This window comes from Amphiprion ocellaris, chromosome 22, assembly GCF_022539595.1.
Source record: "Amphiprion ocellaris isolate individual 3 ecotype Okinawa chromosome 22, ASM2253959v1, whole genome shotgun sequence".
NCBI lineage: Eukaryota > Metazoa > Chordata > Actinopteri > Pomacentridae > Amphiprion > Amphiprion ocellaris.
The window spans coordinates 4,091,890-4,105,698 of record NC_072787.1 but is presented as its reverse complement, the minus strand read 5'-3'; the positions used below and the strand labels follow the sequence as shown (position 1 = coordinate 4,105,698).

Here is a 13,809-nt window from a genome sequence, read left to right as displayed (position 1 = left end):
ACTGGTTGTGTTTTTGGGTGACGACTCCGTAGCCCCTACAAACATAAGCATCTTGCGTTTTTACAGTCCTGTATTTGTGAAAATACTGCATTTTGTACCGTGGACTAACAGCTTTTTCACATTCTGGTGTGAGACTTGACAGTTTTAATGTAAGGCAACTGTCTGCCTTCCTCCTGAGATTTCTCTCAACTTTATCTCATTCAGGCTTCAGATTTTCATCTAATTAAAAACTTATGCAGTGATGATTTTGACTGTGCCACCATATGTGTGCACTGTCTTGTTTGACAGTCATTTGACAGTTAAGTTGATCAAATCACATCAAAAATCAGTTTACAGATGAGTAGACATCATTTTAAAGCCAAATGTGTCAGAGTCTGAGATGGTTGTCGCTGAGAAGACATTTAAATCTTGATTTCTCCTCAGCCAACCGTGACCACCAGCTGCTGCTGTCAGAAGCCTCAGCCTTGATGAAAAAAGCTTAAGATGTTTATCTCAGATCTAAAAATGTCCACAGACTTACCAGACACACAGTAGGACTCTTTTTTTAAACGTATTCCGCTTGCTTTGGAAGTCATTTCTCTCACAGACAAAAGAAATTATAGATGGGAAAACTGGAAGTGGAAACGATGCAATCAGCTTCTCTTCTCGCTCAGCATTCATCAAAACAAGCCAGTGGGATTCACAGTGAGGCAGAGCTACAGTGATTGACTGCTGAGTGATTATTATTCACCTGCCAACTGACGTGCCAGGTGAGGCGAACAGAAATTAACTCAGGAACTCTGCGAGGAAAGCTGAACGAGAGAGATCCTGGAAGAAAAAGGCTTTCTGAAGTTGGAAAAAGTACAAAGAAGATGTGTGGATGGTGAATGTGGTGCTGCAGGCAAAACGTTTCATTCTCATTGAAGTGGATGTTTCTGCTGATTCACTTTGAACCTAAAAAGGATCAATTTAAACCACAGTGAAGAAGAGCATCACATCTTCACTTCCAGCACCAGGCAAACCCAGGAGGAGCTTTCTTTCCTCTTAAAAAGGCCCAACTGAACTACTTGTCCTGAAGTGATCACTGCATGACTTTGGAAACTCTCTCCCCTACAACTTTTCATTTTCATTTTGTAACTTTCCAAAACCAACCGTCTCAAAGTCACACTCTCTTCATGACACAACAGGCTGGCTGTACACACCAAAAATTAACTCAAGCCACCTATTCCCACTGCTTAAATAAATGCATGAATGTAGAAACAAAACAATCAAATGCATTGATTTAGGTAAAGCCTTTAAGTTACAAACAGTATAATTATTAATAGGTGAATAGGTTGGCATAATAATATTGATGACAGCATCAACATAACATTGTCAGCAATTTCAGCTCAAAATTCTGTTAGTTGGTGTAAAATGAAATTCAAGTTGAGGCATCTTAATGAAATTGGCTTATAACTACATTTTTCTTCACCTTGAGATTAGGATTTCAAGTCCCCTCCATTATCTACTTAAAACTGGAGCAAATCATTTTTAAAAAATATTTGTCATCTTAAAAACTTGCGCTCATAATTATGGTAATTACTCCACCAAGGAGGCGGAGCCTTGGCAGAGTCATGTGATCATCGGCATTGGTTTGTCTGTGTGCAACATTACTCAAAAACAGACTTGATGATTTGGATGAAGTTTTCAGGGAATGTCAGAAATGACAATGAAGTTAGGGTAGTTTGTTGCTTGAATAAAATTACATAAGTAGTTGTCATAATTGAAAAAGACTGAAGCAAACCGTGTTTTTGTGAGTTTCCTGGTTCACTAGAGTCCTGCTTCTCTCTCCAACTGTCTTTTTTCATTTGTTGGACAATTATTTATGTCGCTTTTCATGTTGTGCACAATAAAGCACAACACTGTCAACGTCTTCTTGGAAAGACTGCATACAAATGTGCGTCATTATCCGTATTTTACACAATACTGTGCTTCCCCTGTCGCTATGATATCCAGCCTTTACCCTGTCTTAGAGTGACACAACACAAAGCACTTAAATGCTACTGCAGTCCAGCTCCTTCAGGCCTGAGTGGAAGTATCCAGGCTGTTTATATCATCGCTGAGTTTTCTGTGTGGGGGATCTGCGGGTCAAGGAGGTGGGAGAGGAAGACGAGATTGGAGAATGACACAGATGTGCAAGGCAGAGGGGAACTCTGGGTACTTGGCAAACAAAAGCAGGAAGACGGGTGAGGGGAGGAGGGGGACGACTGGATGGCCATGACGGAGACAGACAGAAATAAAATGCCAGCGGTGGAGAAGAGCGAATCCATGACGGGGGGCTTTCCGGACAGAAATGCTCTTACTTTTTTTAACCTACTACACTGTTTGTATGTATGTAGCGCGACAGCAGCCTGTCGTGGGTGAATGCGAGGCGCCGTGGAGGGATTTTGGGATAACGGCTTTAAATAAATACAGTCCATTTTCCGCGTGGAGAGGAAAATTACAGCCAAGCTTCAGCGGAATAGGCCCCTGTGGAGAGAATCCATCTGTCTATGAGCCATCATTTCTTGTTTGCAGGAGCTGCTGCACTGAGCACCTTGCAAACATTTCATCTGTGATGGAGCATCGAAGCACAATAGCTTCATTTAACATGGTTTTTTAGCAATAGGTTTAATAAAAAAGAATATCTCGATGAGCATTAAGAGTTGTCACAGTGCAGGCTGTGGCTGATAGATAAGGAACGAGGAGGTGATTGCAACAGAATCAGCACAAGAATCCCCAATTATTCTGTCAGCAAAGATAATCAGCTGGAAGAGCAGCATGAGGCAGGCAGCAGGCTGTCATCAGTATTCCTCTGCAACCTCAGACCAGCATTTAACTCCAAAACATAAAAGCTCAAAATGGCCTAAAGCCACTTTGTGTCAGCCCTCTTTGACAAACCACAAAACAAATGTCACTGGAACAATAAGCAAAACATTGGTTGATTTGAACAACATCCTGGCACTAATTGATCACTTCGTGCAGGCTTTTAGAGAAGCAACAAATGCCACTAACAGGAGAAACGGCAGCTACACAGAACAAGCTGTAAATTTAGAGATTTCACTGAAATAGGTCACTGTTTCTCCTCAGAAGGTTGGATTTGGGCTCAGTGACAAATGCAGGATACCTGACATCATGATGGGCTCTTTAAGTGCAGCGCTACCAGATCATTTCACCTCAGTTTTCTGTCTCTTTCAGTCAAAATGGCGTAGAATCGTTGGACTTTTTCCTCAAACTTGTTGAAGCACAGCAGCAATAAACACTTCCCCCCTCTGAGTGATGAAGCCCCCCAGCCTCAGCAGATCTGTGGTAAATATGTCAGCTTGCCATTAGTAACAGCCCCTTGACACAGAGAGCAAGTAGAGAAATATTTGGACAGATTCGCTGACACTTAACTCCCCACATTAATCAATGTAACAGAAAAAGCAGTGTTACAATGTTGAGATACATCAATGTCTAATCACGCACGAATTACAAATTCAATAATTAACAAATGCAGACCAGCATATAAGCCTTTCTCTGGGAAAAAAATGATTGTATTCATGGAACTGAGCTGAAGTTTTCCTGCCAGTAGTTTGACCAGCAGTGTCACAGAGCTCAGCTGTGGCGGCGCCAACAAGCTGCTCATCTGCCACAGAGACAGGAGGGAGTAAGAGAAAAGACAGCAGAGGAGGCAAGAAGGGAAACAGATGGACAGAGAGGAAAAAGAAAGTTGGAAAAACCCAGAGCGACTCAGGCACTAATTCAATTTGTGATGCTGAGAGTGTGAGGAATCTAAGAATCTAATTCTCATGTTTGTAGGAGTCTAATACTACAGAGACTGTGTGAAAATGCTTTTAGTTTCTTTGCTTGTCTATGTATTAATTAAAAACTAACAAAATAAAAATGTGACTCATGCTAATTTGACCTGCAATAATTAATAAATAAATAATTACCGTCGGACTGATGCAGATATGGATGCTGAAAACACATGAACCATAAAACTGACAGTGTTGGAATTAATTATTCATTATTTTACCCATTTAATGACATTACTTTCCTAATTACTAGCACCAAAAATAAGGAGCTACATTACAGTATTTTACTTTTATCGTTCAAGGAGCCTTTAAACAGCTCTGGAGCCTCAACATCTCCTTTTTGTCACACATAGAAACAGAACAGCACAACGACAACAAGACTACATGAAGTCATTAAAATAATATCAGCCATCATCAGTATGGCTGTCAAAGAACATTCTAAATGTATTAAATTAAAAAAAACAGTAAATATTAACCAAGTTTGGGGGGAAGCAGCACTAACACAGCTGCCTGCTTGAAATGTAGGTCAAGCCGAAAGGAGGAAATAATTCAATATGATTCAACAACAACACTGATTTAACGATGGCAGAGAATTCACACCCCGACTCAGCTGCACAGAGAGTGATTTTCATTAATTTATAAAACCCAGCACCCAGCTGAGTATTAGTTATGTCTCGGGTATGAAAATAAAATGCAAAAATAGTTAGTCAAATGATTCAAACCTTATGTGTGTTTTCAGAGGGAGCAATTATGTTAATTGGAAAACTACTATTCAATAGATCTATTTTTAAAAAATCCTTGTTAGTGTATCGGTTCAGAACCATCTGTAGCAACAAGAAAAACAACAGATGTTTCTACCAAAACATGCAATTTTTACTTCAGTTCAGTCACTCCATCTCAAGGACCTCTAGCAGCTGCAGAAGAACCCTCACTGATGAATTATTGCCCAATTTGCCCAAAGGGATTTATGCCAGTGAAATGATAAAATAGAAAGATGCACATTACCTCACAGAAAAGAAAAAGTCACAAATGAAAGAATCACTCTGAAATCATTAAATGTGATTTTTGGCCAGTTTGGCTCATTAACACCTCATTTAAAGCAAGCTGCAGGTTCAAACTGTCTAAAAGCAAGCAAAAAAAAAGTCTCTCCATTATTACTCCAGGCCTTGCTAGCTACAGGCAACAAACCAGACAAACTGTCACAATGTCTCCAATTAGAAAAAGAAATACAGCCTAATTACTGAAATTCAAATTGCAATCCCTTACAGCAACAAAAAAAATACACTGTGCAGAATTACTAGTATGGAGCAAACATTAGAATCTCCTCCTAACTACAAGAGAAACGTCAAAATCCTCCCCACAATATCTTAAATAACACGTTAGTTTTTTATATAACACTGTTGGATTGATTTTCAATTCATTCTGATGCTGTGCAAGCGTAAACTGTAATACGTTTAAAGAGTAGTCCACCAGTTCAGCATCGATGCAACAGCAGCAGGGATTTTCATCTATTTAATTCCACACACTCTTCTTCCTAAAACCTGGCATCTGCGTTACCCATAATGCAACTCAGCCCCCAACAGTTCTGTCGTAGACTTGTCTGCAGAGGTCTCACTTCTTTATAACCACACAGCCTTTTTTCATTTTCAGACCAACGGCCTCATGTGGCATCACCTTGAGGTGTTTCATTAGAGTTTTTTTCACACATGCGGGACCTGAACACAGACTTTGATGTGTAAAATTGGTGGCATTCCTTTTTAATGGAATTCTCCTGTAGCCACCGAATGGCACAACAGAAGAGGGATTAGCAGTCGACAGAGTTCTAGACAGTGAAATACAAGATGAAGTTCAACAACGTGACGGGATTGCAAATGATAATAATATCACCTAGGGGCATATTAACATTTTGGAATCGTATAACATTAAAATGACATAAAATGGTTACAGTACAGCAAAAAAGATTTTTAAAAAAACACTCTAATGACACAGAAAAGCAACTTGGCCTGTTATTCACACTCTATTTCACAATACCAGACTGAGTTCAATGCCTGAATATTATCTCCCTCTACCCTCCCCCTTGGACGCAAAGAAAACATATCTAACCTCCCCCCTTTTCAAAATCCCCTTCCCGTTGATGTTTCTTAATGATTACCGCTTTCTGAAGCACTGCTGCTCCCTAAATGCCAACAAAATGCTTTACATTTTGAAGGTCCACTCTCTACTGTAACACCATCAGTATCTTAAGCCTTGGAATGTCTGTGAATGATCCCTGTCATGTATGACGATGCCTTGCAGCTGCTGCAGATTAACTGCCAACTATCTCTGAGATGCAGAAATGAAAATAAAAGACCTTCAGCTGCAACATCTCATTATGTCACGATCTGCTTCTGAATGTAAACACCGTGTTAACCAAGTGTTAGTGTAACCTGAGAAAGCTGCACAAGTATTAGAGATGGGATTTATGGCTCCCTGAAGGAAGCCAGATCTTGAGGAGTGTGGTTTATATTGTTTTTGTTATTGTATATATATACACTGCTCATCCAAAAAAAAAAAAAAGTTGCACATTCTAATATTTCATTGGACTGCCTTTAGCTCTGAGAATGACACACATTCACTGTGGCATCGTTTTGATAAGCTTCTGCAATGTCACAGCATTTATTTCTGTCCAGAGTTGCATTTATTTTCTACCAACATCTTATATTGATGATGGGAGAGTCGGACCGCTGCACAGAGTCTTCTCCAGAACATCCCAAAGATTCTCAATGGGGCTGAGGTCTGGACTCTGTGGAGGACAATCCATCTCATGCTCCCTGATCCACTCATTCTCAATGTGAGCCCCATGAATCCTGGCATCATCATCTTAGAACATGTCCATGTCATCAGGGAAGAAAAACTCCATTGATGGAAAGACCTGGTCATTCAGTATCTTCAGGTATCAGCTGACCTCATTCTTTGGGAACATAACGTTGCTGAACCTGACCAACCCCAGATCATAACCATAACCCCCACAGGCTGGTAGACACTAGCCATGATGAGTTCATCACTTCATCCATCTCCCTTCTTACCCTGATGCCCCCATCACTCTGGAACAGGGTAAATCTGGACTCATCAGACCACATGACCTTCTTCCTTTGCTCCAGAGTCCAATCTTTATGCTTCCTAGCAAACTGAAGCCTTTTTTTCTGATTAGTCTCACCGATCAGTGGTTTTCTTAGAGCTACAGCTGTTTAGTCCCAATCCCTTGGGTTCCCTTCACATTGTGTGTATAGAAATGCTCTTACTTTCACTATTAAACACAGCCGTGAGTTCTACTGTTGATTTCCTACAATCATCTAAGAGTTTGTTCCGACCACATTTGTTCCTTGAAGGTGATGGTTCTCCACTATCCTTCAGGTTTTAATGATGCGTTGGACGGTTCTGAACTGGATTTTAGTAGTTTCATAAATCTCTTTAGCTGTTTTCTTTGCTTGATGCAGGCCAATAATCTGACCCTTCTGAGTCAGATTAACATCCTTTCCATAACCACAGGATATGTCTTCCAACATGGTTGTTAAATAAAATGAGAAGCTCCTCACTGTATCAGTTAAATCAGCTGTTGCAGCTGAAACATATTCATCACTGCAGTAATGTTTCAATGGAAGGCTCTTATCTATTTGCTTAGTTAAATGCAGGTGGCGATTTTTTTTTGAACAGGCAGTGCATGTATATAAGTAGTTAGTTGACTTGAAAGAGATGTTTTTCTGACCAACACTGCATTGTGCTCTAACTTGTGTGTCGTCCCCAGAAAAGTGCATCCAAATGCTGCTACGTTTCCTTTGTCTCTGGCTTATTTTGTGTTTGTGTATTTTTTTTTCATTGCTAATATCTCCTCCTCCTTTAAGTTAGCTGCATATATAGCTGCGTTTACGTGAATGGAGCATGCTGTGGACAACTTAAACTCGGAGATGTCATTAGTTGTTCATGTGAAGGCAGCGTGGAAACACACAGGTGACATGTGAAGAAAGCGTGGGCAATTTGCACATACAAACTGCTCATAACTGAGAACCGGATCCCATCGTTCACTTAAAAGAGACGTTCAAACGACTGATTGGTTCGCGAACGTCACACCTCTAACTAGTATTTTACTCAGCTCCAGATGATTGCATTTCTCCTGCTGCTGTTATTACTATTATAACTAATTTCAGTTCTAATTATTTCTTGGCGAAAACCTTTTGTCCCGATCATTAAGAGCAGTCCCCTCCAGTCATCACCACTAACTAATTTCTGTCATTAATTCCATCCTGCCATCAGACTCGGTGTTGAGTGACACTTTCCAGTCATTTCTCATTTTAGCAGTGCTCATTAGCACCTATTCTCTAATTGGAAATCTGATTGAAAACCATCCTCCTGTCAGATGTCCGGATATAAAGAGACAACTAACCCCTGTCCTGCTCCAACTCTGCCCTCTTGCTGCTCCTTTGAGAAGCCTGCAGCAGCGAATGACGACTCCCGAAAATGGTATCAGATAATGAGCAGCTGGTTTGCTGCTTCTCCACATTATTTGAGCTGCACGACAAATAGTGTCTATTTGCAGCCTGTAGCATATTTCAGATTAAATGATCTTTTGGGTATTGAAACCAGAAGCTATACAGATAGAAAAAGTGACGTAAGATCTTTTTTATTTTGGAATATTCTAAGCATCTATAAATGTAGTGGTTGTTTTCTTGAGTGGTTAATTAATCATTTCATCTAAAAAACAACAATTTTGAGTAAAAGTTGACTTTAAAGTTGATTTGAAATAACTTCTGTCTGACTAACAGTCCAGAAAACAATGATAAACTGTTTTTTGTCATTATAGAGCACAAAAACAGCATTTTTCATTTAATTCTCTGTTGCTCAACTAATCAGTCCAATGAGTAATTTTTTTTGTAGTTTCTTGCGTTAATACAGTTTTAACAAGCCCCATTTTTACTTCATTATTTCACACTGTTGTGTTTGTTTCTACACCTCCGATTAGCTCAGACAAAGTCTAATCCATACTGTGAACACACATGTACCTTCTAGCACCTCTCGTTACTGAAACTTTAATAAGGAGTGATCATATATAGTCCTGAAACACCTCCGCAATCTGCTGACCATATGGTGCTCTGTCAGAAACACACTCAGCGAGACCTCAGACTCTGATATGAGCAGGATGAGCACAGAGAAAAAGTTCAAGCCCCTCGTGCTGCATGAATCTTTAAAAGGGATCTGAAAGATTAATAATGCTCTTAACACATTTTCACTGGTGTTGGATTGTGGCTGAAGTTTAACCAATGGTCAGTGAACCATCAACACATCCACATCTAACATGTCTATACGTTTTCTTGGCCCAAGCATGTTGGCAGCGGTCTTCACTCTAAACCTTTTGGGTATAATGATACAGATATGGACATCTGCTTGGCAGAATTAAGCATAATCTGCAGCTGGACATCTAGCTGTTTTATTCATGTGTAGTGAACATAGACAAGGTATAAAAACTTTTAAAAGCTCTTATGGGATCACAAGTTCTCCTAAATTCTCAAGTCTCTGCAGTTTTTGTAAAAGAACAGATCTTATATTGTAGATTTTCATCATAGTCAGCAAATTTCATAAAAACAACTAAACTAGCCATGTGTCTAGTCAGTCCATTACATTTTCCTGAACACATGAATCTCATTAATATAAACTTTCTTTGTAAAGGCGAATAATAAGATAAACAAATATCTCGAAAACAGCTGAGAAAAGCACGAATCGTAAAATGTTATTTTTCAGAAAACCCAATGGGTTGCTTTTAATAATCTCATTTAGGTTTGGAAGGAGGAGGAATTCTGCAACCAATAAAGCCAAATCAAATTTATTGTAATTCCAATCCAGATTCAATTCAATTTCATTAATGAAGTGTGGAATTACTCCAGTGGTCATCTCATAAAAAGGTGAAGATCTTACAATATTAATATGCAGAGAGAACCCAATGAATCCAACAGTTCCCTTTGGGCAAGCGCTTGGGCACATGTAGCTTTACAGTGAGAACAAAATGTTGTCCTCAAAAGGCAATAAAATATTATAACAACATGTGTACTATGAATACTCAACTGCTGACTTAACACTGTTGGAAAACAACAGAAATTGTTACATTTAGTTTTTCTGAGATATTTATTGCAATATGAAAAAAGTCCAAAATCTTCACCAGATGACTTCAGTAACTTTACTTGCAAAGAATGAATAACTCTAGAAAGATTGGGATAACTTTGTGGGGTAGTGCATCTGCATAGAAACAGCGTTTTTAGAGTACGAACCATCTGGATCCTTTCTCATAATGTAACATGTAACACTGGCTTCGGCACCCAAACAGTGTTTTGCTCTGAATGGCATCAGATCCAGCTTTGTACTCCAGCTGTGCTCATTCAAATGGTCAAACAAATTAGTCATGTTGCTTTGTTAATTTCTTGCTGATGTACAAATCTACATTAAAACAATCTACTCTGCATCACCCTCACTATACTTGATATGCTCATCTACACACTGTTTGCATCTTACTACCAGTTACATATGTAGTATATTTAATGCCAGAGCCTTCCACCATAGCAGTAAACACTGTCTCCTTAGGGCTTGCTCTGGGGGTTCAGACTATTTGGGTTCTGTAAAGCATCTTGAGACAATCTGAATTGTAATTGGTACTATATAAATAAAATTGAATTGAAATGAATTAATTTTGTGCATCTTTTAGATGGAAAATCTAAATAATATTGTACTTAAATACTTTACCAGTGCAACATCTGCTTATAGATATACAGTGCACTTTACCTACATTCCCTAAACATCTCAAATTAAGGTGATGGTGGATGCTCACTATGCACTATTGCAGAAGCTCAAACAGCTGTGAGAACAAAAAATGTGTTATATTGTCAAATTCATCCAGGTTGAAACCAAGATTGTATCAATGTGGGTGGTCTGAAGGAGCAGAACACAAACTTTAAATGTTAATCATGTTCATTTAATTGTGGGAAAACGACTTGTGAACAGGATTTTTACTCCATTAATTGTGTGACCTTAAAACTGAGGTTTCACTTCTTTTTTGCAGCCAAGTCTTTGTTTTCAGTGTTTCCTCACTCATTTTGTTGTGTACATGTCATACCTTCATATCATCAAACTCCATGCCTTGTGCATCCAGGAACCCAGACATCAAGTAAATTATGTTCTATCAGCGAGACTTCATGATGGAAAATGAGGAAAGTGCAAGCTTTCTTTGTGTATCCAGCAGCCAGAAAAGATATCAGAATTTATCAAGAGTGACAAGTGATTTATCCAGGGGTAGCAGCAGTACAGGATTGGTTGAGGTGTTGCATGTATTTACATTCATGTATGTGAGACTAAGTCAAATAAACTCAATCCTGTTGTTGGATTTGGTCTTTTTAAGGGATATGTTGACACTCAGGCAAACACCAGACTATCCTTTTGATCAAACCAAAATATAAAACAAACAACAAATGACTTGAAAACCAGTCCTGAAAGAATTTCCACCCTGGAACATCCAGGTGATAAACACCACCTTGTATAACAGCGTCCATGTGGTCGACCACACGCCCTGGAAACAGCTTCACACACTGACATCTCATTGCGGGTCTATGAACAACATTTTATAAGAGGAGCGAAAAAACACTTTTTTCAAAACAATGTGTTTTTTTTTCAGAGGGCAGTGGAACAGAAGAACCCCAAGGCATTTTCCCTGGCTGTGAGAGTGCATGAATAGTTGTTTATTGGGGTAAGCAGATGCTTCACAGTCAGTGGGAATCAGTCGTTTTGTGCCGTGCAGATGGGGACCTTCTACTCGGCTGGATCCACCACTGGCCTTACATTAAAACTAACAAATCAGAGTGACTCACTGCATTGTGTTCTGGTTTCCTTTGAACACACACCATCTGGCCTCCAACTTTCTTCTTTCCAATGGGGAACATTTGATGGGAAAGTCTTTAAGTCTAGACCAGAGCTCTCAGAGGAAACCCCTGCTGTGTGCCTTTACATTGTGGGAATACAACCTCTCACTGCGGTGACAGAAGCACCTGCAGTGAAATATTATCATCCATTTATTCTGAAAACACGCATGAATTCTTTTTTTTCCAAGCTCCTGAGCATTAAACAGAAAATGACCATCTAAGTTGGCTTTCTGCTTGACTGTACAGCGCTGAGGCCACAGCTGTTCCATGGCCCACATCCAGCAGAGTCCAAGCTGAAGGTCTTGGCAGGACACAGACCACATCCTCCTGTCTAGAACAAGCTTAACTCTTCAAAATGGAAAAATTACTTCATAAAGTGTGTTGGATCCATGCTTTTATCATTTATCCACCTCAGGTTTACCCCTCCGGAGGCTCCGTGTAAACAGCACCATAGATAAGAGACCCCGTTTGAACTGCTTCTGAACCACAAACCTTGAAATTGAAAGGCTGTATCATCTGGCTCATGTGTCCACATGGGAGGAAGCCAGGTATTTTCAGTCAGAGCCAAGACCAAGTATCAGCTCAACAACTGCCCCTTAAAGTAGATCCTGGATAGAGTCAGCACACTGCAATATCAGAAGTCTTCTTCATCACTGACTCACATGGCTTCCAGCTATCTCCTGCTGATGCTGCTACAGTTACAGGACATTATAGGGCTGAGAGGCCAGGTTATTAAGATTCATGCTTTGATTTGACTCCATCAGCACCGCTGGGTGCTGCAGAGCAGAACATATCAGGTGCATCAATCAAAGCATCTGAATCACAGCAGCAGTTAACCTGGTGTCTGTGTCTGAGCAGAGGATTCGTCACTCACAACCTCACACCACATGAAACATTATTTCATACATGATTACATCCTTGCACAACCAGCTAATGAGCCAGATCCAGAAATTCCCATTGGCCACGATATAGGTCAGGTCTGTCCACTGGGGCATGATGCCATGACACAATACTGTATATTCCCCATTCAGAGCAGAGCTGCTGCTGATACTTCTTAGAGAACCTCACTGTGTGCAGCCTGACACACTCATACTGAAGCATGACGTGCATTTGTGGATGTGAATGTGCGGAATTATTGGAATGATTCACTCCTGTATGAGATCTAGAGGAAAAGTGGGCAAAGCAGCTCCAGTTTCAAGAGGAATGTGTGTGATGCTGTGGCTTTACTCCTCATTCAGAGGTTTCATGTGCTCTTCCATTAATACAAACACATTTTTAAAAAGTAAATATTACTCACCCAAAAGCCCAACAAGAAAAAGTTTCAGCAATGCGAACTCATTTGTATCCATCACGCCGCGAGAATCCAGTCGGACTTAATGAATGAAAGCTCAGCTGTGGCTCCAGCGCGGTGCCAGTGGACGTTTGAAGCGAACCATTATTAAAATTATCCCAAACAGGCGAGTTCCTTCATTGCTGTCAAAGCGGCTTGTATGGGGGGTTGGAAGGGAGAAGCCAGAAGGAAAGAAAAAGAAGAAGAAGAAGAAGATCACACACACAAAAAGAAAACCGGGATCCCAGAGCGCGGGTCCTGACTGTCCCCGTGATGAGCGCGTCCGCGTCTCTGCGCCGTCAGGAGTCAGAGCGCAGCACCGTCCTGCATCCTCCGGAGGGGGGAGGAGAGAGGGGGAGAGAGGGGGAGAGAGGGGGAGGATGGAAGGGTTCCTCCAAGGCTTTCACACTGGATCGTACACTTTTTACTGCATTAAACATTACATTTAAATGTAATATTATAGTAGATCTGGAAGAGACCATGTAGGAATCCAGAAAGTAGAGATAATTAAATCATCTGTTTTTTCTTTACAGTTTTATTCTATCATAACGTACATGTAAACGCTTGTGTAGCTACACAATTCAATTACTGACAATCCCATCTGACCCTATACCTACTTTATATCATGCTACAATAACAGATATTGTACCTTATAATTAAAAAACGTTTGGTGGCCTGTGAGTGGAGACTGTATCACTGAGCTACGCTAAGAATGACCCAAAAGAGTTTTCCACTGCAACAACACTGACCT

The 13,809-nt window shown here is 40.2% G+C and overlaps 1 protein-coding gene across 1 annotated transcript in view; it reads right to left on the bottom strand.

Annotated features, from left to right (window-relative positions):
* LOC111587080 (receptor activity-modifying protein 3-like) overlaps nucleotides 1–13,363 on the bottom strand; it is a 45,891-nt gene extending 32,528 nt beyond the window's left edge. The window contains exon 1 of the mRNA XM_023296898.3: nucleotides 13,026–13,363. Within this exon, the coding sequence (XP_023152666.1) occupies nucleotides 13,026–13,077 (52 nt within the window). The 5' untranslated portion in view covers nucleotides 13,078–13,363. The remainder of the gene's footprint in view (nucleotides 1–13,025) is intronic.
* Between the last annotated feature and the right edge of the window lie 446 nt (nucleotides 13,364–13,809).